This window comes from Bubalus kerabau, chromosome 15, assembly GCF_029407905.1.
Source record: "Bubalus kerabau isolate K-KA32 ecotype Philippines breed swamp buffalo chromosome 15, PCC_UOA_SB_1v2, whole genome shotgun sequence".
NCBI classification, from domain to species: domain Eukaryota; kingdom Metazoa; phylum Chordata; class Mammalia; order Artiodactyla; family Bovidae; genus Bubalus; species Bubalus kerabau.
In genome coordinates, this window is record NC_073638.1 from 84,281,792 (window position 1) to 84,308,254 (window position 26,463).

Below are 26,463 nucleotides of genomic sequence, written 5' to 3' on the forward strand. Positions count from 1 at the left end.
TCGGGGCGCGGACACGCGGCGGGGCGCCCTTACCGTCCTCCGTGGCCCTCACGGCCTCGGCCTCGCGCTTCTTCCTCGCAAGCCGCTGCTTCTCCTCCAGGCGCTGCTTCTCCGCGTTCGCCTCGTCCCAGCGCCCGTTCTCCATCAGCCTCTGGTCGGGCCGCAGCCGGCTGTCAGTGGGCGCAGTGCCGGCCTCCCAGGCGTTGAGGGTCAGAGCCAGCTCGGAGAAGTAGTACATGTTCTCCGCGTTCTTCCTGCAGGGCAGGGGTCAGGAAGGGACGGGCAACGCCAGAGCCCAGAGCCCCGTGAGCTACAGCACAGCTGAGCTCGCCCCAGGGATACAACCCCAGGTGTCCACAGAGCCTGTCGGGGCGCCTGAGACCCGGTGGGACCATCCCCTCCCCTCCCAGGGCCCCCAGCTGGATTGTTTTCTGGGTGTGGGTCATGCTCAGTTGAAATTAGGAAGACCGAAACATTCTACTAAATAAAACCTCAAACTTGTTTCCTTTTGCTTTTTTCCACCACTTTCTGGGATAACCTTGGCATCACTAAGGACTGAACATACTAAATGATGACAAACGGACAAACAGACAAACGGTCTCCGTCTTAATTATTTCCAACGTCCTGGACATCACCTTAAGAACCAGCATATTGCCATAAGCCTTTAGGCCCCAGGTGGTAGGCATCTTAATCCCTTGGCCGTTTCGGAACAGTTTTGCTCTAAATTACAGAAAAATATTCTTCTGAACCACAATCCGAAGGACCTCTGGGTGTGTGCATGCTCAGTTGCCAAGTCGTGTCTGACTCTGTGACCCCGTGGACTGCAGCCTGCCAGGCTCCCCTGTCCATGGGGTTTCCCAGACAAGACAACACTGGGGTGAGTTACCATTTCCTTGTCCACCAAGGACCTTTAGGAGACACCCAATTATTTTTTGGCAGGTGTGGTCTGAGTCATTTGAACTCTCCTGGGACAAAGCAGGTGACAACCCCACCCCACAGGGCCACCTTAGGGTCCTCTGCAGGCGTCCACCATGGCGCTGGTCCGCTCAGACTGAAGCGGGAGGGCAGGGGAGGGGCCGGCGAGATACTCACGGTAAAGGGTTCCGCTTCCAGAGTAGCACCCTGCTCTCCTCCGCGTCATGGCCGCGCTGCCGGGCGTCACCCCCGTTCTCCCCGGGGACCGGCTGCACTTTGAAGCAGTCCATTTTCTCATCCCATGTGCCCAGAAGCGCGAAGTGAACTCTCCCCGACGCATCGGTCACCTCCCCCGTCACCTAGGGGTGGAGAGCAGGCTCGGGAGGGCTGCACAGAGGCCGCGCCCCGGACGCCCTGGCCCTGGGGCATATGCTGCTCGCACCCTGCTGCGCAGACTCCGGGGAACGCTCGACTTACTCCGGGAGCGTGTGCCTGAACTGCTCAAAGGAACAGCGTCATGAATGGGAGCTTCGTCACCATTTGGTGGTACAGCGGTTTTTGTCCTATGATGTATGCAGGAGAAGGGTCTGACCATACTGGGGATTACGTTGTGTTCTTCTCAGAAATCAGAGACCACAGACGGACCTCTTCACTCTCCCAACGCAACTCCCGGCACAATTCCGCTGCGGTGGTAACGGAAGCCTCGCTTGACTTCACAGGGGTCGCGCTGCCGTGCCTGCTCCCTGCAGTCCTTCCCTTGGTCCTGCCGCAGCGTCTCCCATTCTCAGTCTCTCGTGGTTCTTTTTGTTTCTTTGTTTGCCACCTTCGCTCAGTTTGCAGGATCTTAGTTCCCTGACCAGGGATCGAACCTGGGACCATGGCAGTGAAAGCCCCCTCACCACTGGACCAATTCTAATCTCTCACTACTCTTGACTTTTACTTTCTAACTGTCTTTTGCTGATGTTCTCCTTTACTGCTCCTTTTTTTGAACACACACACACCCGTCTGTGCCAGCTCCAAAGGAACAGACTTTCTACAGGACATACACTCGGTGAAAAACACTTTAATTCCAACTTCTCTTACCTTTCTTGCTACGTCCCGAGAGAAGTAGCTATAAGGAACAAATTTGAGATTGCACTTGTCTCCCGTCTTGTGATTCACAATGTCAATTTCACCAGACTATGAAAAGAAAAGAACCATGGATTGTTTTATTAAGACTGAATGACTTGGATATATGCTAAGCCCCATGCCTCATAATTTTGTTCTTTTCAGTCTTACATTCTAGAGCTCGTACACTTAAGATTCAGGTCTCAGTCATTCTTGAGATGCTGTGAAATGCTTTTATCATCTTGGTATTCCTGGTTGGAATCAAGGCCAAATGACCTTTTTTTTTAAAAAAAAAATTTGTGTGCCACGTTAGGTGGCGTAATTCGACCTTCAGCACACACACTGACATTCACATAATAATTTACCTTCCCAAACCAGTCCTCCACTCATAGTCTTCATGAACTCTGTTCTTAAATCAAAGGATTCTACTCACAGTTTCAAGACTACACGTGGTGGGCCTTTCTGTATTTTATTCATTTCATTCTCTCCTCCTTTCTATCTTGTGACCCCCAATCCACTCTTGAAGACTCAGCTTCATTCCCATACCTACTGTGAAGCCTCTCCCACTGCTCGGACGATATTCCCTCTTTTTTCCTAAATTTACTGCAACCATTGTCTTAAGAGCAAATTGATAATTAATTAGATATTATCTTAGTACACCTCTTATGTGGGTCATTTTGTCAAATACTTTTCATCCTACACATATTCGTCAAAAGTCTCCAATGATAAAATAACTCTTGAGGGACAATGCCCCATCTGACTTGGTACCCCAAAGACCCTGCGCTCCAGCCGGCAATAAATGTCTGATGTGCAATCACATGACGGAGGCTGGGAGCCGAGCTTATTACTTTCTTGGAGCCTTCCTGGTGCCTAACCCAGTCCTAGGAGAGCAGTCACCGAATGAATGCGGTGACCTGGTCATTTACAGATGGTCATTGGTGGTACAGCAAGTCAGCAGCTGGGAGTGTGGTTGCCGCCGGAGAGGAACCCCTTCGGTAACAGACAGAGCAGGAGCAGCAGTCTGGGTCCAGGTCCCATGTCCTGAACCCTGCAGAGATGGACATGAGGGCACTTCTGGGCTTCAGAAGCGCGCAGAGGCCCCTTGCTCACCTGGTCAATCCACAGTTTGCCCACGATAATGTTGTGCACCGTTGTGGTCACTTTCTTCCAAGTGTAGTGGTGCCCAGTCGCATGGAAAATACAGTGGATGCTCCCTAGAAGCAGAGCACGGCACACATTAAGCCCAACGCTAGAAAAGCAGCACTGTGCTGGCTGGAAATAATGATGGGTTGATTTTATTCTATCAATATTTCTTACTTTTAAAAAGAAAACAGTACATCAGAAAGGACTTATAATCTTTACAAATATCGAAAGTACTGAATTTTTCACTTGATTTTTAAATTTGTTAAATATGAATAAAATATAATTAATGATGATGAACACTAACAACTGATACAACTTAACTGACAAATAGTATTCTGCAACAACAGAAATAAAAATGAAAGCAAAAACCCCAGTCTTCCCTAACTGTGCCTGCCATACTAGCAGCAAAATTAACAAGAGCAGGTCAAACCTACCCCAACATGAAACAAAAATTGCCTTGTGGCAAAGAGCACGCTGGCGATCAGTACTGAGGACAAGCCCCATTGTGAGTCACTGGCTGTGTGACTTTAGGCAAGTCACCGGTCCATATATGGGCCTTTTAAAAAAATAACCCTTTAGCATTTTTTTTTAAGTCTTTACTGCATCTTTTACAAAACTGCTTCTGCTTTACATGCTGGTCTTTTGGCCTCGAGGCATGTGGGATCGTAGCTGCCAGACCAGGACTGAACCCGCACCCACTGCACTGGAAGGCCGAGTTTCAGCCACTGGACCATTAGGGAAGTCCCTACCTTTGAGCCTTAATAGATTAAAAAAATAAAAATAAAGAGGAGTAGTGGATAGACCAAGGGCTCTAGAATCAGACAGAACTGGTTCACTGGCTCCACCACTCGTTAGCTGTGTAAGCCTGTGTCGTATAATAAAGAACTTGTCTGGTCTTTGTCCAACATTTAAACCCTTGCAATTTCCCGAGTGATAGTGTCTCTGTTACTCGTGAGGGCCCTGGAGGTGTCTGCCAGTGCGGTGCCTCAGCTGGGCCCCTGGACAGCAAAAGCGATCTGAATCAACTTCTTCCTAACTCTGGAAATTAACCAAAGGCTTACAGTAATCCAAGAAGCATTTATTCAAGAAAAAGGGCTGAATCTCAGCAGCAAAATGAGCTGTGTGGCATTGTACCTTGTCCTACCACCCTCTCCCCAGCTCAGCAGAAGCCTTGGAAACCGGCAGCCTCACCGTCATGATAACCAGGAAGACCAGCTAGCAGGCCAGCACACACCGGAGTGGGCAGAGCGGCAGGAAGCCCCCAGAACCCGGCTCCAAAGTACTGTCATTATCTGACCTGTCTGGTGGTCCCCTGTTAAGCCCACTCACAGGGCTGATCTTTACTGGATCTGATTCAGCACCAGCTCACCTCAAAAAGCTTCTTTCCTGGGGCAAATATCAAAACAATCAGAGGCAATTATTTAACACAACAGCTGCCAGAAGTGGTGATAAGAGTTGGAGCACTTGAAGAAATAATGGCCAAAAATTCCCCAGGTTTGACGAAAAACACTCATCTACACATCCGAGAAGTCCACTGAATGCCAAGCAGGATCAACTCAAAGAGTACCACGTACAAACCCGCCATAATCAAATGAGAAAGAGTCAAAGAGAATCGTCCATGCCCGCAAGGAACAGAGGAGTGGCTGCAGCACGAGCGAGCGAGCGAGCAGCCCGCACAGCCACGGGCAGAGTCAGCAGCGGGACACAGCTGCGAGGCTGAAGGCCCTGCCCAGCAAAACCACCCTCACAGACGCAGGAGAGTGCGAGACATTCCCAGAGAAACGAAACGAAAAGGATGCAGCATTAGCAGATCTCATCTTCAAGAAACACTCAAGGAAGTCCTTCAGGCTGAAATGAAAAGACACGGGACAGTAACTTAAATCTACCTCAAGAAATTAAGAGACCAGTAAGCGCTGAGTCACTCAGTCGTGTATGAGTCTTTGCAACCCCATGGACTGTCGCCCACCAGGCTCCTCTGTCCATGGAATTCTCCAGGCAGGAATACTGGAGTGGGTAACTATTCCCTTCTCCAGGGGATCTTCCCAATCCAGGAATCGAACCTGGGTCTCCCGCATTACAGGCAGATTCTTCATCATCTGAGCCACCATTAAAAGACAATTATGTAAAGCAACAGTTATAAAACAATGTTGATGGAATTACAATGTACAAAAATGGTTTGTATGACAATAAAAGCACGAAGGAGGGAGAAGGTAACGGAGCCGTACACGGGCAAAGCTCTCCTGTACTGCAGAAATTCCGCTGCATTCATCTCAACTAGGTTATTACAAGGTTTTAATACACAGGGTAACCACAACAAAAATACCTTTAAAAGCCACAGTAAAAGAAATAACCAAGGAATTGAAATGGTAAACTGGAAAAATCCTATTTAATACAAAGAAGGAAGTAATTGACGAACAGAGGAACAAAAAAGACGTAAGATCTACAGAAACAAAATACCAAAACAGCAGATGTAAACCCTACCTAATCAATAAATACAAATGGATTAATAGCTTAAGCAAAAAGTAGAAACTGGAAAAATGGATAAAATACAAAAGGAGGATTTTTTGACCCAAGTGCTGCTGGAGCAAATTCAAGGTACGTGGAGCCCAGCAGTCACTGCCACAGAGACCAACAAGCTGAGCACTGGCTCCTTTCAGTCTCAGGCTGTGACTCTCCTCAGGCTTGAGAACTCCAAGCTGTGAAAGAAGAGTCTTATTTAAATGCACCTCTTTAAACTGCAAGCTGCCACTCAATTCCAAAGTGAATGGACGAGCACACTTGTGTTTATCCTCTACCACGGTCTTCATAATTTTGCAAACATCAATTACATTTCCTAGAAGCGTGCTTTTTTCCAGATTGCAAGAATTCTAACCTTTTCAGTCTACTTTACAAGAAGACTCAGACTTCCATCTGCCTCATTTATAGCCCTGTCTGTACTTCTCTCACCAGTGACGTCTATCGCTTAACCACTTACCCTCTGAGAGGTGAACATCCCTGAATATGTGAAAAGTACACTGCACCATTCTCCTTCCAAGTCACAGATGCAAAAATATTAAGTGCAGCCATCCTTGGGGCTAACGTCTGGAAACCCTCTTTATACTCTGTACTCAGGTTCCTGTTACTATGTCAACTCTTTGTTCAATTTCTTGCATATTAATCATGAAGCAATAAAGTTAACACTTCAGTTTCACTTCCAACATCCTTGGATTTTTTTCTCACATCTAGTTTGCACTGTGCCTGCTACACTGTGTGTTTTCTGAGGGAAAGCGGGAGGAGCCAGCAGAAAGCTGTCCTGCAACAGCCCAGCCCTGCAGCTCTGCCTCCTGAAAGATGAGCTCAGGCGCCTACTGCCAGCCGTCTCCAGGCTACTTGGTCTCTCGATCTGCTCTGGGTTTCTTTTCCTGCAGACCAGCACTCGCTCTTCAACACGTACAGGGTCAAACGTGGCTGCTTTCGCTGAACTTCAGGTTATTCAAGAGCCTGCTACACTTTTTGAATAACCTGAAGTACAGACATGCTAACGTGGTATACTAGGATTCCTATTCCCAGGCCGGATCTTTTACGTCTTGGTGCAAAATTAGCTTGTAATCCAATAAGATCTTTTAAAACAAAGTTTCACCTTACCTGGAGTTTAGCTGTTACATAAATGATACCTAACCCCTCTGGTGGATGTGGGGGAGGGTCTACCAGGAAACCTAACCTTGCAGTCATAGGAGTTCTGATCTATGGAGAGAAACTGCCTGCTAGGGAATGAGAGGCAACACCACCAGTTTAAAGACAGAATTTTTAAAATGCAAGCTGAAATGTATATCCTAAAATAGTACTTAAAAGGAAAAGGAAGTGTCAAAGCATTAGCCGCTCAGTCCTGTCCGACTCTCTATGGCCCGATGGACTTCTCAGCCCATGGGATCCTCCGGCAGGAACACTGGAGTGGGCCGCCATTCCTTCTCCAGGAGATCTTCCGGCCCAAGGATCAAACCTGCTTCCCCTGCACTGCAGGCGGTTTCTTCACCATCTGAGCCACCAGGGAAGCCCCCAAATAAAGATGCATTAGACGTAAGCTAAGAAGACAGAGAACCTGTGACTGAGTGGGTCCCTACAGAGTCTCTCAGCCCTCATTCACCCTGGAACCAGCAACCTCCTCCGTTCCACCAGAACGGCTTTCCTTCTCGGAGCACCAACCCTTACCCAGGCGCCGGCCTTACCGAGGGGCATAATGGAGAGGTATTTGCCGCGAAACTTGCTGGTGATTTTGATCTCCTGCCGCAGCGTCCAGCCGTTTCTGGACTCGGCATGGTGTGCAGCCGCGGGGGGATGGTGGCTCACCTGGAAGAGACCGGGAGCACAAATGAACAGGCAAGCAGGAGAGGAGATGCTGCCTAGTCACGCCCCAGATTCCCGCTGGACGTCGCACGCCCACAGCAGGAGGTGAACACCGGGGCCTCCAGGGCTGAAGTCCTGAAGGAAAGGAAGGCAGTCTGGGGTGACGGGGTCTGGAATTTCTGCAAATGCTAACACCCAGGGTGGGGAGCAACCCCCCGAACCCCCCCTTCCTCCAACAGGAAGCGTGCCACAGTCCTGAGGCTCCTTCACCTGCTCACAGAGGGATCGGTAGCCATTCTCCTCTAACCGGTCCAGCTCAAAGGTCTCCCCGAGGAGTGGGTTGAACGGCTTGCTGGTGCGGAAGACAGTGGTGGAGTAGGAGGACACGGTGAAAGCTGCAACATAACAGAGCTGTTCTAGAGAGTTCTCGCACGTGGCGGCCCGGTCCAACAGCTCGTGGTACTCCAGGTCTTCAGTGAGGCGCTGAAGCATGGACAAGGGCTCATTAAAGTTCACCTGTCAGGAAAAGAGCAGATGTAAACGCCTTGCCCGCACAGCCACACCACACCATTTCTTCTTTTCTTTCTCCACAGGTGGAGACACACACTGAGACGTCAAGACGATAAAGCAGATCCCTGGGGAAAGCAGCCTCTGCTCCATGGGGACACTCTACGCCGAAGAACGCCCGTTCTCCATGGTGAGCTGCTCGCGTCTGGGACTGGGCAATCTCCACCTGCACTGATTTGCTAGCTGAAAACTGAGATGGGAACCATGCCTCTTTTGCTCAGCACTGCATATCCAAGAGCCCCGGACGCCTGGCCCCGGGAGACTGTCATCAAACAGGCATCAAATGAGTGAATGAAAGGGGAAGGACGTGGGCACAAGGACACCCAGAGAGGAGGCTGGACATGTAACCCTTCTGAGGAGAAGAGGAAAGCTAGCGGAGTCCAGGAGCAGGCAGTCCTGACAGGGAGCACGCTGCAGGGGCCAGCTTCCGCTCCACCCTGGGCCATCACTGGACTCAGTTCAGTGCCCCGTCAGACCAGGTGCTGCCTTCTCTGAGGCTGCACAGCTGCATTTCTGGACCAGGAGTGTTCACGCCAGGGGTGGGGAAAGGGCTCCGTGTGCTCCTGTCTTCAAGTTTTAGAGCCAACTTGGGGACACTGGACTACAGGATGAAGCGAGTGCGTGCCTGTGCGCCTCTCTCAGGAGAAGGTGTCCACGCACACTGCAGATTCATGGGCCCAGGCCCTACACAACCCACCGGGGGCAGAGAAGTGAGCAGAAGAGACTCTGTTCTCCCCACCCCAAAGAATCAGCTTCTAAGTTGACTGTTTGGAACATATCATGACTTTCTATTTAAAAACTTATTATCAAAAGAGGTTAGGTTCCCAGGTTAGCCCATAATGCTGTTTAGTCAGCAGCACAGCTAAACAAGCCTGAAAACCAGCAGCTCAAGTTCTGAGTCCAGAGAAGAGAAGAAGGAAGAAAAAAAACGCCCTTTGTACTGAATGAAGCTGACCGAAAGCACCGTTTTGGTTACTGAAACAAGCAATAATGACACTTTTCCTTCCTAGACTCCCACCTCTTTTCTTTTTCTGCACTTTTATCCAACCTTCTGCCCGCCAATCTCTGTGAGTCACATACTACCCTAATATTTACTGTCCTCCCAATTACGAAATATCTTGTAATTTCCACTATGACACTTGGAGAAACAAAGTTTAAAGTAAAAAAAAATCTACCCGAAATACCATCACCCAAAGATAACCATCCTTAATAGTTTCATATTTTTTCTATGCATTTATATATTTTTAAAAGGGCCTGTTTTTTCCTGAAAAATAAACCAAGCATTTTCCTGTGAAACTTTCCCAATGGGGAAGGACGATCTACCATGCCTCAACTAAAAGTCTTCAAGTACCACACTCCAGCGCCGCCTTGTCCATGGAGAGGAGAGCGGTGTGACGAGAAAAGTGCACACGGAGGGGAAGTGGACGGACAGAGCGCAAAGCCTCCAGGTCTTTCAAAAGAGAGCACTGATTAACTACGCGGACAAAACCTCTCAGGGGCTGAGCTGCAGCCGACGTGCAGTAACACTTCCATATGTTTTGCGCAAAGTGGGGTGGGGACGGCACATCCTCAGGTCATCACCACTCATCACACGCATGGCCCTGCCCCCAAGAGCTGTGCCAGGACCCACAGCGTCCCCGAGAGCAGGCAGGCTTTTCCTCCTGGTCTTTTTTACCATTCAGAGGCCTCACGGGGGACAGAGAAATCTGAGACTTCGAAGTGGAAGGGAGCGGGCATTAGTGACATGGTTGATGGAGAGCAGGGCAGCGTAAGACACAGCCCAGAGACAGCAGCAGGAAGCTGTCGGCAGGCTGCAGGGACCGAGGGACGCATGGGGTCACTGCACACAGAGGCACGGGCCCGCGCAGGAGCTGAGGCCTCTGGGCCCGTCCAGCGGGAGCGTGGCCCAGGAGGAGGCAGCCGCAAGGAGCACCCTGGGGTGGCTCCCTCCTCCCGCCCGCTCCAGACACCTTCTAGGGCCTCACCGGGGGCATCCGGGGCCGGCACAGCCCGCAGATGAGGAAGAAACTGCCCAGGGGCTCAGCCTCCTGTGACTCGGCACAGGCAGGTGAGGGGTGAGGGCCAGGCTGCAGCAGCACCAGCGGGAACCGACGTGGACGGGGCCACCTGGACGCGGATGCTCCTCTGAGCAGGAACTGCACTTCCGCGGCGATGACTGGCCTTTCCAGCCCCCTTTCTTACCACTTCCTTAAGGCGCTGGGGCAAAAAAGTGGGGCTCCTTTTCAAGACCCCCACCCCACCCTGTGAACCAATTCTTTTATGTTTCTCTGCACCGTGCCTACTCACGGCCCTTTCGGTCTGCAGAGGAGTCTTTTTCTACCAAAAGTCCTACACGCTTCCAGACAAATCTATTTGTTTTCCAAGACTCACATTTGCTGAATGATATACACGTGCCAGGCCCTGCTATGCATCAGGGGTATGAAGGCTGGTAAGACGGTCTGGGCAGAGTGCTGTCCACGGGAGGCGGAACCGCTCACTGCTCCGTAGGCCCCGAGCGGCCGGGAGCCTCTGTCTCCGGACGGCGCGCGGGCAGAACCTGCAGCCCCCCACACTCCACTCTCCACTTCGTCCACAGGCAGCGGAATCCCCAGTTCTCATACCAGCCACACCACCAAAAACAGAAGTCGTGATCTCCAGTTAGCTGAGGCCATATAACTGAGTTCAGAGTAAATAAAGAGACTGAAGGGGATGGTTCGCCCAGTTTGCAGGAAGCACCCCGAAAAGGCAGGCATGCCGTCTCCTCTCCCCCTCTGAGGGCCAGGGCTGCGGCAGCCACCCAGCACCCAGGAACCAAGGCCACGGGCCAGGGTGAGCCTGGTCACGGCAGCGGAAGCATCGACCAAAACCCGACCACCTGCTTCTGGACTCCAGCGTGATGGTGACTGAAGCTCATATTTATAGGCCAGCTTTTTCTGTGAGAGGCCAGACTGTAAATATTTGGGCTGTGAGGGCCATATGGCCTCTGTCACACCTACTCAGCACTGCTGTTCTAGGAAGAGAGCAGCCACAGACAATCGGTACGTGAATGAGCGTTTACTGTGTTCCAATAAAACCGCCAGGACACTGACATCTAAACTGTATATAATCTTCAAATAACAAAATATTAGCCTCTTTTTGATATTTTCCAACCATTTACAAATATGAAAACGATGCCTGGCTTGTGAGCTGTGCAGAGGGCAGCGAGATTTGCCCCAAGGCCACCGTCCGCTGACTCCTGGTCTAAACCAACATATTTTGGACTCGTTAAACTGAACCTATACCTAACTGAATCAGCCCCGGGCAGCCTGGCCGCCAGTAAACGCTCAGGGAATGAAAGAGGAAGTGAAACCCACTGCCCAGAAATAAACAGGGGCACTTGCTGGAACACAGGGCTGAGACGGCTTGCCCTGACGGGACGCCTGGGTGAAGGGGGCTGACACAGGGCTCTGTAGTCAGCTCCTGAAGCACAGGCACCAGCCAGGATAACAGCAGAGTGGCGAGGGAGGTGGGAGCTGAGGGAAGTGCAGGCAGAGAGAGCAGCACGGGCAGACGCCGCAGGGGGCAAACCGAGGCGCCGGTGCAGACCTGAGGTGGCCCCCCGGGGGCACACTGCCTGCACTTCCCTGGGGGGGGGGCAAGGCCGAGGGAGCTGGGCTCCACTAAGAGCAGGGAGCGGCGAGCAAAGGATTCCCAGGGAAGCGGCGACGGGACGCTTGCAATCCTAAACCCATCCCCTTCTAAAGCACTCTGGACAGACAGGAAGTGGGCCTGATGGGAGGCAGGGACATCAGCCCAAACGCCACCTTCCCCCGGAGATGGGCCCGGGCTTCCTGCCTGGAATCAACCGCCCTGCTTTGCGCTCCCCAAGCCTCTGTGCGTGCAGCACTGCCCACCAGACGGTCACAGAAAGCAATGTCCTCTACCTGTCTTCGCGCCTGTCTCTTGAACTACACGGTTCATGAAAACAGAAACGATACTGAATTTATCTCTGCACGGCCCCAGCACATCTGACCTAGGGATCTGCTCATAAATCACTGCTTCTGAACAACGCATCTGATTCTCGGTGATCTGGAAGCATACCAGGAACCTAGCCGAAATTGAAGCCCCTGGTCCTAGGCGATGGTCTATGATAGTACGGATAACACGGGTCGCGCCGCAGGCGGCCGTGCGGGAGGGCAGGGCTGTCCCAGCAGCACCCCCGGGCCTGAGGGGCCCCGGCGTGTGAGACCCTCACCGGCATGGGGATCTTGGAGAGCTCTTTGCCGATGCAGTTCTTCATGATGCTCCACAGGTTGAGGCTATAGTTCGGCTTGTAAGGTATCCGCGTCCGCTTCTCCTTCTTGGTCTCCTCCAGCTGGTGCTTGTACTGAGCGCAAACACAAAGCCATTCAGGGACCCGCAGAGAACAGAAAACCCAGGATTTCTAGGCCTCCCTTCCCCCATGCTAAAAAACAAAAAATCAGTGTCTCCTGTTCCTCTTCGTGCTTTACAAGCACATCCCTGGGAACACACTCACTCCGTCCCTGTTCATCACCCCAGGTGAGAGTTACCTGTTCATCGAGGCTGATGTCACTGCTGGCTCCGCTGATGTTGCTGCCGGTGCGTCTACACGGGCGGGAAACGGGGATGAGAATAAAGATCAGAAGTAGACGGTGGTCCTCGCCACATCTTCACAGAGCAGAACGCTAAGGACACTGCACAAACTTATTCAGAAGTGACCAAGTGACGACAGGTAGAAAAGCGTGCGTAGGAATAAGCGTCTCTGGAGAAGCTGCTCACGTAAAGACAGACGCTCTCCCAGGTACTTAGGGCCAAGAGTCCAGGCCTTGGGCAACAACCAGGATATCCCCACTGAAACACTTCCCGCCTTTCATGGCTGGGCCAGGGGAGGGCAGTCAAGCCGGACTCACTTGTGGCCCAAGTTCTCGGGCACAGTGATGATCTCAGGGGCATCAAAAAACTCGTTCTCATCATCTTCGTCACTCAGGTCTCCTTTGCCAGAGCAGGACTGATCTGCCGGGAGGGGGACAAGCCGCGTTCGTTCATTTTGCTACATTTATTGAAACCTGGCAGGCAGACCTTCTAAACACGAACCACACACACGGAAACAAGGGCAGCAGGAGACACGAAGGGCTGAATCCCAGCTCGTATGAGGCACCGACTCCTGAGACCAGGGGCTGCTCTGTCCGCCTCGCGAGGCCCCCTGGCCGGTAGGGCACCCCCCCGCCCCCACCCCCCTCTGCCAGAGCCGGCGCCACTGGCCGGTCAGACGCCCCCCACCCCGAGCCCCCCACCTTTGCTGGAGCCAGCGCTGCTGGCCGGTCGGACGCCCCCCCGAGCTCCCCGGTCCCCCCACCTTTGCCGGGGCCGGCGCCGGGTGCGCATGCGGGCAGCACCGTGGCCCCTCGGAAGGCCCTCTCCAGGTGGTTGTGCTGCTTTGCCAGCTGCTCCAGGGTCTCCTCCAGGCGGATGCGCTGGTCCCTCTCGTACTGCAGGGACTTCTGCCACTTCTTACTGTGGGTCTGGGCCAGCACGAGGAAATCTCTGCAGGCCTGTATGGAGACAAAGCGCACGTGGGTCCCCTCAACTCGACCAGTCAGAGTCGCCCCTACCTCTGGATGCCCGCGGAGTAAGCTCACTCTGGGAGCCCGAGCCAGCGAAGCACAGTGAATGGCCTTCCCTGTCACGGCAGTGTCGGGGACAGCCAGCTCCGTGACACAACAAAGGTCAACGCACAAAAGACACAGAAAACACCCCATGTGGCTGTCACGGTGGCTTAGGACTCTCCTGGTCGCGAGGACCACACGGGTGCCTGCTGAGCAGCAAACCCAGACCGGGGCTGCTCGAGAGGAGGCCTGCTGACCCGGAGCAGAAAGAAGGCATGGGGCGCCGGGTGTGGCTTTCGACCCATTCCCGACCACACTCAAGCCGCCGCCCGCGGAGGAACTCAACGCGGATGACAGCTGAGTCTGAACCGCATCACCCCAAACACGAGGAACTTCCTTGGTTTCTCTCTCGGTCCCTAAGAGAACCACAGACCTCAAAAAGCCAACGCCTACGTGACCTCGAGACAGAACACAAACCCGACCGCGCTCAGTCCCGCCCCAGGCTCCGTGTGGGTTCGACCCAGGCCCCGCCACGGAGGCCCCGCCACGGAGCCCCCGCCGTGCACCCTTCTCAGACACGCAGATCTCGCCGGAAGGGGCCTGTGCTGTTCGCGCGGCCTAGGATGCCCCCCGCCTCCTTCCTCTACTTGGCTAAGCACTGCTTATTCTTTGAGACCTATGGCAACGTTCCTTGTCCGTGACACCCCTGCCCCCCAAGCGCAAAGGAGCCAGGCCTCCTCTGCTACCGCAGCACGTGGCACATATTTCTATTTCTCAGCATCCACAGCATCTGATCGTGACTTTCTCTCCAGATGGATCATGAGTGACTTGAAGATACCATTTATAGCTTATTCACATGCTTATCTCCAGCTCCTAACTTGGCTGCTTTGTACACAGTGGGAGTCCATAAAGTTTGCTTAGTAAATAAATGGAGAAAGGAAGCAATGGAAGCTTAAAAGTCTAGACAATGTTAAAGAGAAACTAAAAGGTAAATAGAGTATCTGCTGCCATGGTTTCAACCCTGACCTATGGACTAAGGCCTATGGAGTCAGGAACTCCGACTTTGTGCTCAGGGAGCCACAGATCAGACTACCCAACTGCCTACCAGAAAGCTCAAAGTAAGCTCAACATCAGCAGGCTCACTTTCCAACTCTGCATCTTCTCGTTGGCAGAGAAGCAAGGGGCTTCCTGGATTCTGAGTCTTCCTCCCTCCCTGAGTCCAGCGATCAGAGCCTACGGGCTGTTCTTTGATACTGCTGGGATCTTCACACTTCTTTCCAAACTCTGTACTCGAGGCAGCACGGAGAACATACCCTGGGTCGTCACAGCTCCATCCCGCTGTCTAACTGGACTCTTTAGCAACTGACTGAACTGAGAAGCGCCTAGCCGTCCTCATCTGAAACAAAAGCACTCTCAACAGGAACAGGGAAAGCTCTCAGCAAGACCCGGCTCAGAGTCATCACTCAACAAGGCGATCGTGACTACAGTTACACCTGCACCAAAGTCCATCTCGTCCCCTCCTAACCCACCCCTGCCAAGCCCATGTGGGACCTGCACACACAGCGTCCCTGCCCACCTGAGCACCTCTTCAGCCTTCTCTCAGCTCCCTCCTCCACCGGAGAGGCTCCCCGCAGACGCTGGGCAGCGATGCACGCCAGGGACGCGCGCCCTCACCCGCGTCCCGAGACCAGCGACAACTTGGTCAGCAAGAGGCGACGGCATGCCGGGCACTGTGCCCACCTCTCGACACCCATGAGCTCATGAAAGCCTTTCCACACCCCAAGGGCAGGACCATCGCCACTTACAGAAAAGGAACTGGGGTCAGAGAGGAAGGAGGCAACCCCAGCTATAGAGACAGTTAACTGGGGCCACTGGGCTCCTCGGCCCTGAATCAGGGGTGCCTTTTTTTCACAGGAAGACTCTCTCAGGTCTTCCAGCATTTAGTTGAAGTGTTACCTTCTCAAATCCTCTCGGTCTGAGCTTGACACCCCCAAGGATTATAGCACAGCAGCCTGTGCCCACATCTGTCGGGGCGCTCAGCACACTCCATAATCATCTCCTCACCTCTCAGCCCCTAAACAGAGAGTAATCTCCCTGAGGGCAGAGACCACAGCCATATCCTCTAGCACCAGGCCTAGAACACAGAAGGTGCTCAACTGTGTTCACTGAACTAGAAAATGGATACACTAACACAGGGTCAAATCCACTCCCCTGCTTAGAGACTCACTCTGGTAGCAAGAAAAGCTGTATCCCAAGCAAGCAGGCAGCGGAGCGAGACTCACGCACTCTTCCTTTGCATTAACACTGCCTGTTTTGAGACGTGATGTGCTCACGGCACTTCTCAGGCCTTGCCATTATCCCCTAGGGAACAACACATGGATTGAAAACATGCCTTTCCAGCAGTGACCGGCTACAGAAGGGGCAAAGACAGTGCACTCTGGAGAACAGAGTGAAAGCGGACACAAGCTCTGGATACCTAGAACTCAGGGAAAAAGAATTCTCCCCAGGAACAAAGACAAGCATATTTTCAAGAAAAAAGTACAAAATACAGTTTCAGTTTTATGAGACATTTTTAAATCAAGAGGTGTTTTATGTAGCAAATATTTATCATAGTAGAAAAAAAAATTGTTATGGGAGCTGCTGCTGCTGCTAAGTCACTTCAGTCGTGTCCAACTCTGTGCAACTCCATAGACGGCAGCCCACCAGGCTCCCACGTCCCTGGGATTCTCCAGGCAAGAACACTGGAGTGGGTTGCCATTTCCTTCTCCAATGCATCAACGTGAAAAGTGAAAATGAAGTTGCTCAGTCGTGTCCGACTCTTCGAGACCCATGGACTGCAGCCTACCAGGCTCCTCCGTCCATGGGATTTTCCAGGCAAGAGTACTGGAGTGGGGTGCCATTGCCTTCTGCAGACTTGGATAAAAGGCAACAGACAATTGTTTCCTAAGCTGTTCTATTTCATACATACATTTATGTACTATTGATTAAATGCACTGTATGATTCATGAGTTTTCCTCATCACAGGAGGACCAGAAAAGCAGGCACCAAGAGGTGGGAAGAGTCTGGAAAGAGCACAGGACCGGACATCAGAGACACGGGTGCCCGCGCTGGAGCGCAGAACACAGACTGGCGCTGCTGGGATGCGCTGATCTGCCCCCAACCCTTAAATGGACAGAACAGCTTCCCTCTTCACCTCTGTGTGAGTCAGAGCACGGAAAAGTGCTCAGTGTTTCAGAACAGGGCACGAAAATAAAAGTCATCACAGCTTTCTATTATGGGGTTTTAAATGCAGGAAAGTAAAACTTCCCTTGGTCAGAGGAAAAGACTTTTGATCTCTGAGAGCTGCACAAATTAAACTAGTTCTAAACAGAAGCCTCATTATCACTTCTTCAACAAGGGAAAAAAATCTGGCCCTACTGAAGGCAGTGTGAAAGTAGCTTAGTTGTGTCCAGGTGTTTCTCACCCCATGGGCTGAGTCCATGGAGCTCTCCAGGCCAGGACACTGGAGTGGGTTGCAATGCCCTCCTCCAGGGGATCTTCCCAACCCAGGGATCCAACCCAGGTTTCCTGAATTGCAGGCAGATTCTTTACCAGCTGAGCCACAAGGGAAGCCCAAGAATACTGGAGTGGGAAGCCTTTCCCTTCTCCAGGGGATCTTTCCGACCCAGGAATCAAACCGGGGTCTCCTGCATTGCAGGCAGATCCTTTACCAGCTGAGCTATCAGGAAGTGTTAAGTTCCTCCCGTTTAAGTAGACAGGAAACAAAAGCACCACCCGTGTAAGTCCTTTCTCACCGATTCTCACGTGCCTTGAGAACCATGCTCTCGTGTTCCTACCTGGAAGCTGACTAACACAACCTGCCAGGTGAGGGTCGGTCTCCAGCAGAGGAAGCGCGGCACTGTTTACAGACTGTGGACTCATTCCATACCTATCACCCCGTATCTGCCCCACATCACCAGGGCCAGTGGCGCTTTGGGTTTACCTGGAGCCCTGCCTCCAAGCAGCCAAAGTATCCCACAGACCCATGACAGTCACCCGAGCTACGAGTCACAAGGGGGCAGAAGCTCTGGTCCCTTCTTTTGAAAAAAAGTGCCCAAGGTTGATTATGCCGTCTCATCACCTGGAAGTGTGCTAAAGTATTAGTTGCTCACTTGTGTCTGACTATTTGCAATGCCATGGGCTGTAGCCCACCAGGCTCCTCTGTCCATGGGATTCTCCAGGCAAGAATACTGGAGTTGGTTGCTATTTCCTTCTCCAGGGATCTTCCGGACCCAGGGATCAAACCCGTGTCTCCTGCATTGCAGGCAGACTCTTTACCAGCTGAGCCACCAGGGAAGCTCTATCACCTAGAGCTCTCTCACCTTTCAAAGACTAAAGGTGAGACTCACCCAGATTCCAAGGTTCTCAGTAATACCTGACCCAGACCCCCACTTACCACACTGCAGGCCAGCATGCACTAGCAAAGCAGGGGTCAGACTCCAACGGAAATCTCAAAGAACAGAAAGGTGGAAAGGACCCATGAAGATCTTTCAGTTCCAACAGATAGAGTTAAGAAAAACAGATAAGTCGGAAGGGAGGAAGAAAGAAAAACAAAGAAAGAGTGAAAGGAAAAGAGAGAGAAAGAAAGAGTCGCAACCCCGAGAGGTGAAGGACTCGGCGTTTCCATCAGAGGCCCTGCTGGGGTAGAAGCCTGGCTGGGCAGCACCCTCCTGATGGCTCGAGCAGGGCAGCGCGGAGGGTCATTCTATCCATCCATCCTATTCAGTTTCACGCAACAGACACTGAAACTCAAATCCCCTGAACAAGGAGGCAGGACCTATGGTCTACACTTTGCCAAGTACAGCCTTCCAGCATGTGCGGGGGGCGTGGCCTTTCCCGCAGGGCGCTCACGTTGATCATGGCGTTGGACGTGATCCTGAAGAGCGTGGCGCGCTCGTTGACCTGCTTGATCTTCTCGCTGCTCTCGGCCGGCAGCCGCAGGGCCTCCAGCTCGCTGAGCGAGCGCTGCAGCGCCGTGCCGTGCTTGGCGATCAGGTCGTTGCAGGTGCTCAGGTCCTCCACCTTGCTGGACAGGGTCCGCAGCGTGTTCTGCAGCTCCGTCTTGTCGGTCTGGGAGACGGACTCTTCGTCTCCTGACTCATCTGTGGGGCGAGAAGGGGAGCGATGCGACTCCAGGCCCAGGGCCTAGAGCCGGAACTCTCCCGGTCCACCCGCGGCGTGACCAGCCGGGCTCACCGCCGCCAGGGGGCTCTCCAGCACCGGTCCTCGGCCCCGCTGGGGCGGACACCGAGGCAGGTAACAATCGGCGTTTCTCCTGCTCCCGCTTTTCTAGTTTTATCAAGGTGTAACTGACGTACGATGCTGTTTTAAGTTTGAGGTGCACAGCACATACATCTATCGGGAAATGATTAAAGTAACTAACCTCCATCACCTCATACAAACACAAAAGGAAGGCTTTTCCCTGCGATGAGACTTTCAGGATCTGCAACACACGGCACAGCAGAGCTCATCACAGTCACGTGCTATCCACGACATCCCTAGTACTTACTTGCCTTCTAACTGGAGGCCGGCACCTTTGGACTGCCCTCATCCAACCCCCTCAGGGCCCACCCGGGGTTCTTCCTAAAGGTGCGGAGTCTCTGGCCCCACACCTAGAAAGGCTTTGATCTGGCTGGTGTGAGGCAAGGTCCAGGAATCTGTACTTCGCAAAGCTGCCTGAGTGATTCTGATGCACACTGAGGTCTGTGAACTAGTGATGAGAGGTCAGGGTGGAGAAGCTAAATGGCTCTGATGGTTGGGAATGAATTATTGAGCCTTTAACCATAGCATGAGGGTCCCAAAACAGTCAACGTGACTGTGAATAGCAACCCACAATTATCTGCTGGGTGACTGGCAGGCCCCTGTATGTCCTGGGCTGAGTCGCAGCCCAGCCGTCTGTGAACCACGCTCACATCCTCAAAGGGCACATGAATTCCTCTTTCCTACAGGAGGACTCAGGAACCTCACGATGAATTCATCCAACACTGAAGCCACCGCTGCACGGAAAGCCGTGCAAGGCCTTCTGTTAAACGCCTCCTGAATAACAAGTCACAGAGAGGCTGTGCCTGCCGCTCGCCGGCAGGTTTGTCCTTAACGCTGTGTAACTGCACAGTTCTTTTCTAGCCACGTCACTTCCTCTGGGGGAGCTAAAATCGGCACTAAAATCAAAACAAAACAAACAAGGAAAGACCTGCCCTGTCTATATCTGCTAGACAGAGGGGCAGGGCCAGAGTCAGAATATAACCTGTGACCCAGAGATTTATAAAGCAGGAAACTTTGCTTTCATTGCTTAAGAGACATTAAACACAGCATGGGGAACCACAAGAGATAAGAACAAGAGGTGAACAGAAGTCAGCAGGTGAGCAGCACAGTCAGCTCTAAGCAAACGAGCTCAGTATGATTCAACTACCACTTTCCTTTAAGAAAAATCAAAACATAAGCAGACTGTGCTTTTTAGTGAGACTACGGTAGCAAAATAAAGATTTTTCACAGAAAATATCACAAGTAATTTTTTCCCACGTGTCTCAGGCATGAAACAGCTCCCGCCGCCGACCCAGGTGTCAGGCAGGGATAAGGGACGGCTGGAGCTCCTCTGCCCCAACCCATGAGAGCAACCCCTCCGTCAGGGGTCTCTGCCCACTGCCAGGGGGTTCACACATCATGCTTTGGCAGTCTACGGAGATTGCTGGTTTCAATTCAAGTAAACAACCAGTTAAGTAAGAAGATGTCAGGAGAAAAGGAAACAGTAAGGACAGAGCCAACCTGTGAGTTCATTGGTTTTGATGAATTGATCTGGTTTATCAATAAAATCAATAAATAAAAACTGATTTATCAATAAATCATCCTTTCTCAAGATTTTAAGGCAGTCGGTGGGCATTAAAAGGCAAAAGCTAACTGCCATGCTTCTAAGACAAGAGTTTCCCAATCTCAACCGCTCTGACATTTGGGGCCAGCTGCCTCTGGAGCGGCGGCCGGGGGGCTCTCCTGAACACTGGTGGGAGCTTCAGCAGCAGCCCTGGCCTCGGCTCCCACGTTTCAGGAACACTGAGGGGCTGAACTGCCGGGCTGAAAACCAGCCCTCCAGGAGAGGTTCTGCCTGCTGGGCAGCCAGCGGACAGCTGGTAATTAGATGACAGTGGGGGCAAAGAAGGGCTGCGAGTGCGGGGCAGTGAAGCGTCCCCAGGGGCTCGCCCCACCTGACTCAGCCAGCATCTTCACCGCCTTGGCCTTGGCCAGCTCCAGGGCCGTGACCCAGCGCTGCCGCTCCACCTCCGAGCTCGCCTTCAGGTGGTAGGTCTGCGCGCCCCCGTTGGAGATGATGAAGTTGCAGGAGTCCTCCACCGTGATGTTGGCCGTGGCGAGGTTGATGGTGCCTCGGCAGGTGTGCCGCATCTCTGCCTTGGACCTGCAAGAGCGAGCCAGACAGCTGAGCGGACGCAACCGCGGCCCAGCCTTTCAGACATGCCGCAGTCTTAGCAGGCAGCAAGTTCCAATACGCCCCTCGCAAGGCTCCCTCCAATTAGAAAGCCAATCAGCAGGGACTCCCCTTCTGAGCCTGAGCGAGTTCTGAGTCGGTGTTTACTGCTCCGCTCTCCCCCTCACCCTGAGCTTTGGGAAAACAGGCTTCACTGAAGGCGAACTACAGATAGCATTAACCCAGCAATTTTAAGTGTACAATTTAGTGAGTTTGGACAAATGTAAACAATTGTGCAACCACCTCCACAATCAAGATGGAGAACACTTCCATCACCCCCAAGAGTCCCCTCAGGCCCCTTTGCAGTCAGGAGCTACCTTTCATTTAGCAAGATACAATTATCAAAGGGTGCTTTATAAATTCATGCAACCAAATTCTGTATAATAATCTCATTCTCTGAGAAAAAGAGGGAGTTCTCTGGCGGGCCAACGGTTAAGACGCTGTGTTCCCAGGGCAGGGGGCACGGGTTACATCCCACATGCCACGTGGTATGGCCAAAAAAAAAAAAAAGTTAAAAGAATAGCTCCATTTTACAAATATTGAACAATCCACTCCCCCAGTCCACTATAACTCAGCCCCAGTGAGAACTGTCATATCACTCTTAAAACCATCTTGCAGACGTGTAAGGCACACTTAGATGTTTAGAGTATTAAATATTGTGTGTGTGCTTAGCTGCTAAGTGGTATCTAACTCTCTGTGACCACATGGGCTGTAGCCCGCCAGGCTCTTCTGTCCACAGGATGATCCCCCAGGTGAGAATACTGGAGTGGGTTGCCATTCCCTTCTCCAGAGGATCATCCCAACCCAGGGATCGAACCGCATCTCCCACACTGGCAGGCAGATTCTTTACCACTGAGCCACCAGGGAAGCCATTAAATACTGACTACAGCTTAAATGATATGAAAGAGGAGTCACTAGCTCTCCGTGGCAGTGAAGAAAGAATATTCATTAAAGGAGCACGGGGTGGTATAATCTTTCAGGAATATATTCTTTCCTAAGGTCCACTGATCTCTATTGGTGGGAACTCCTAAGCCACCCTATTAATGGCTAGGAGAAATTCATCAAATCTCTTCTCAGAGGACTGGGTGTAAAAATGTTCTTCATTGCTCCCGACTGCCAGCTCTATTAACAGGCCAACTCTTGAACCTTACAGCCCTGCTTGGTGACCACAAGCTACAAGGACCTGGCACGAAACAGAGCTGCCAGTGCAGCCGAGTGTCCAGGGCGGCCTGCGCTCATTTCCCCGCCACCCGCCGACCTGCCCAGGGGACCTGCATGTTGAGACTGCAGTTTTCCCTGACCAACTTGGAACAGAAAGAGGTCAAAGTCCTTTGCCAACTGCCAGCGTGCAAAACAGGGCCGTCTCTCTTTCACGAGTGCCAAGCGGCCAAACACACCTGGCACATCCCAAATTCCTGCATGCCGTAAACGATGACACTCGCGCCATCTCTAGAAACCAAGATTGGGGTAGGCTTGAGAAAGCCTGTTTGCTGTGCTGAGGGAGACAGCTTGGCTAGTGTTCGGTTTGTCACATGAAACTGGTTTTTCCTCCTCAGATGCACAGACGAGAAGCCTGGGATCGCCGGTGGGGAGGGCCGGGGTCTCAATAAACCAGGCCATTTTCCACCTCCCACACCTGCCATGCTGTAACGTGACTCCTGCTCTTTCGACTCCTCGTCCCCTCCCCCGCCCGCGCTGCAGTTACATTATGGATAACGCAGGCTGAATCCCCAGCTCACCCTCACTTTCTACTCCAAAGGTGCAACTCCTCACAGTGCGCTGAGCTTTTCCACAGGCCGCTTCCTAGGAATCTCCTCTGCTCAGGTCATGTCCATGAACTAAAAAAGTTTCCTGAATCATACAGTCTACAGTACTTTTAAAAATACCAAAGGACTCTGGAAGTTCGGGCAGGCTTGACTCTGGAGCTCTTGGGCTCAAGCAGATACCCCTCTGCTTATAAATGGTTAGTGCAGAAGTATTTCAAAAGACACGCTTTCCAGGTGCAAGAGGAGCTCTTCAGGCACCACAGCATTAGGTGGTGCTCTTCTCGGAAAAGGCCGGCCAAAATAGTAGCTCCACCTCTAGAAGCTAGCCAAGAAAACTAATACTACGGGCTTGTCACTATGTGTCTGGGAGAGCTTGGATTCTACATATGGTTTTAAGTAACAGGACAGCTGTGTAACTTTGTATATAACGAAGAACAGGATAGGTAAAAAGAAGGCTTGCCAAAACCTATTAGGACAGTTCATCAGAGGATGGGTTTAGGAAGCACTTGGTTAAAAACAAGACCGTATTTTGTAAAAGGCATATACAGGAGATGGTTTGGGAGGCATGAAAAGCAGGAGCCAAGATGACTTGGCTAAATGAACCCTAAGAACATGGGGATCCAAAGAACCAATTTGGAAGAATACCAACTGGTTGATAGAAAGGACTTCAATGTGATTTTGAGGGTAGCGTGTAGACTTGATAATTCCGAATGCTGTTCCTTGGTTGGTTTGTGGGTGGAACAGTCTTGGCTGGCAAGGACAGGCCCGTGGCGTATTTCCCAATACATGGTTTGGTATGTTTGGGAAAGCGTTCTAGCTATAGTCAGACAGGTACCACTAGCTCTTGTAGGAGAGAAATTAAACGTGGTTACAAGTACTTAAGAGATAACAACATATACGTTATTACTGTCCAACCAAGATCAATATCGACCAAGACAGGTACTGATTAAAGACAAAACTGGGCTGGAAAGTGGATCTGATTAAAAACTTGCATAAGGAAAAATGATCACACATTAAGGCTCTCAGCTGATACACAACTATTAAAAAATGGGGAATCAGTGTTAATACTGACTTATAAGCCAGGCTAGGATATGAATCAGTTAACAATTTAACAGGAAAATATGAACTTGAGCAGGGGAAAAACTCTGGAACAAACGAAAACTTTAGATTTGTGATTTAACCTTAAACTGATAGTCCCGGATGAATAATTAAAATGGAAAATTAAAAACGAAAATCAATTCTGAATAATTCAAATGATACACATAAACGTTCACGATTAATGTCACTTAAGCAGTGAGGCTGCACTAAGGCGTTTTCTACCATGTTAGAGACCAGGTAAGAATGTGCTCCTACTTCCACAACCTCCAACTCCAGTCTTCAATTCCCTTTCAAGATTCTTTAAGAGTCAAGACAATGAAGTTGAGGGAAAAGAGATTCCTTCACCCAAACTGTCCCAGTGGCAAAGTGGCTCCTGGCAGAGGGCAAGAAACACAGTCTTAACAACACTCTTTTGGGTCTCAAATAGAATGGTCTTTATAAAAAGATTTCACTTAGAAATTCCACTATATTAAGCAAAATCTTACTTAAAGAAGACTTCTATACATTTTGTATAACACACACAGAGTGTCTTATCTATAAACTTGCTGTAGACAAGTAGTTCTCTCTTTATCTGACTGATTCACGTAACACTAACCTGGGTTTCAGGCTGTGTTGGTATGAAAAGAACTAGTTTCAAATCCTGACTCAAGACCTTGGGAAAGCTGCCCAAGCTGTCTCCGTTTCCTCACTGGTAAGGTGGGAGATCTCCTAACTTTCAGGTTGCCGTTGGGAGTCAAATACTGGACATAACACACCTGCCCAAACTGTCTAGCACTCAGGAAATGTTTATGTCTTGTCCCCAAATCCAGTATCCCAACCTATCTATCTATAGTAATGCTCAGAGCCAAAAGCATGCTATGTTACGGCAAGACTGTGAGTCCCCACAAGCGTGTATTAAACGTCCCAACAGAAGCGCTGCTAACAGGAGTCAAACAAAAGACATGGACTCTTCTTTTGAGGACACTTGAACAGAACTAACCGGCTGGCCCCCAGCAATCCTGGCTGGAACCCTTAATTATCTCCCCTCGGGAGGGCGCGGGGGCGGACACAACTACCAGAAACCCTGGAAGGCGCGTCTCCGTGGTGGGCTGTGCAAAGGCGAGAGCGGAGGCGAATCTGGAGGAGATAAGGCCTGGGGACAGACCCCGAGGCCACCCTGTGCGTGGCGTCCTTGTGCCTGAACGTGGAGGGAGCAACGGCGGGAACGTCAAGGGCCGCTGATAACCCTGAATTCTGGAGCCGGGGCACAGACAACCAAGCCTCGGGACTCTTGACAGCAAGTTCCCCGGGAGCGGTGCCCGGGTTCTGCCCCCGTAAGCACCGACACCGGCGCCCTCCCTGCGGACTCCTCACTGCACCGAGGCGCGGCTGGCGACACAACTCAAGAGGAGACGCGATGCTCCCGGAACAACTGGCGGGGCCGGGGCCGGGGGGCACCGAGGGCGGGGCACGCGGGCGGCGCCGTACGTCCCGGCGCGCCCACTCTCGCGAGGGTGGGCTTGTGTGGCGGCCGGCGGGGGGACGCGCCCCGGAAGCAGTTACCTGTAGTAGCTGAGGAGCCCGTTGCTCAGCACGAACCACCGCCGCTGGTAGCCTTTGATGTAATTGGTCCATTTGAAGAGCCAGCCCTCGCGAGCTGAGCCCGAGCCCCCGGCGCCCGAGCCGCCAGAGCCCCCCGCCGGCGGCGCGGGAGCTGGGCCCGCCGCCGCCACGGCTCCGGCCCCAGGGCCCGGGCCGCCCGCCGCCACCGCGGCCGCCGCGCCCGGCACGAGCCCGGAGCCCGGCCCGGAGTCTCCGCGGCCGCCGGCGCCTCCACCTCCCACCCCGGGGGGACCGGCGCCGCCGCCGCCCGGGGCCGCCATGGTGGCCGGGCCCGGGCCCAGCGCTCCTCTGAGCTCCGTCGCCGCCATGAGCCGCCGCCGCCCGCTGATACACGACCGGAACCGCCTACGAGAGCCGCCGTCGCCGCCCGGAGGGCCCCACTCGGCGAGCGCCTCAGCCGCCGCCGCGCAGCGTCCCCGCCCCGCCAGGCCGGCCACGGGGAGGAAGAAAGTCGATTGGTGCCTCCGAGTGTCACTTGCGCAGGGCCCCTAGGCCATTGGCATTTCTCTGGGACCTGTCATACCACAGCGCCCAGTGAGCGTCCGAGGAGGGACGCTTCCGCCAGGCCCGCCGCCGATTGGTGCAGGTGAAGGCCAATCAGACTCAGGTCAAGCTCATTGGCGCTTTCCCGAAATCTCCGGCGCTCAGGGAGGACTCGAGAATGTAGACCGCCCAGCCCGTGTGGCTGTCGATTGGCCAATATTTCTGCCACTCATTCAGATTGTGCGCTCGTCACTGCCACGTCACCTCCTCCCATCAGTCGTCTCCGCGGCCCTCTTCCGCCCTTACGGATTGGTGGTTGATATCAGCTACTCAACCTTTA

At 52.4% G+C, this 26,463-nt stretch overlaps 1 protein-coding gene across 2 annotated transcripts in view; it reads right to left on the reverse strand.

Moving 5' to 3' along the window:
* Positions 1 to 26,103, reverse strand: part of OSBP (oxysterol binding protein) — a 28,195-nt gene extending 2,092 nt beyond the window's left edge. Inside the window, exons 1-13 of one of the 2 annotated variants that reach the window (XM_055547233.1) lie at positions 25,581 to 26,103; positions 20,897 to 21,105; positions 18,552 to 18,802; positions 13,412 to 13,607; positions 12,966 to 13,068; positions 12,606 to 12,660; positions 12,290 to 12,421; positions 7,759 to 8,004; positions 7,371 to 7,491; positions 3,133 to 3,236; positions 1,999 to 2,094; positions 1,093 to 1,274; positions 34 to 254 (exon numbers count right to left, since the gene is read on the reverse strand). In XM_055547233.1, coding sequence (XP_055403208.1) covers positions 34 to 254; positions 1,093 to 1,274; positions 1,999 to 2,094; positions 3,133 to 3,236; positions 7,371 to 7,491; positions 7,759 to 8,004; positions 12,290 to 12,421; positions 12,606 to 12,660; positions 12,966 to 13,068; positions 13,412 to 13,607; positions 18,552 to 18,802; positions 20,897 to 21,105; positions 25,581 to 25,948 — 2,284 coding nt within the window. In that variant the 5' untranslated portion in view covers positions 25,949 to 26,103. Of the gene's footprint in view, positions 1 to 33; positions 255 to 1,092; positions 1,275 to 1,998; positions 2,095 to 3,132; positions 3,237 to 7,370; positions 7,492 to 7,758; positions 8,005 to 12,289; positions 12,422 to 12,605; positions 12,661 to 12,965; positions 13,069 to 13,411; positions 13,608 to 18,551; positions 18,803 to 20,896; positions 21,106 to 25,017; positions 25,528 to 25,580 lie in introns of those variants that run through there. The other variant, XM_055547234.1, reaches the window with a different exon arrangement.
* Positions 26,104 to 26,463: the final 360 nt, after the last annotated feature.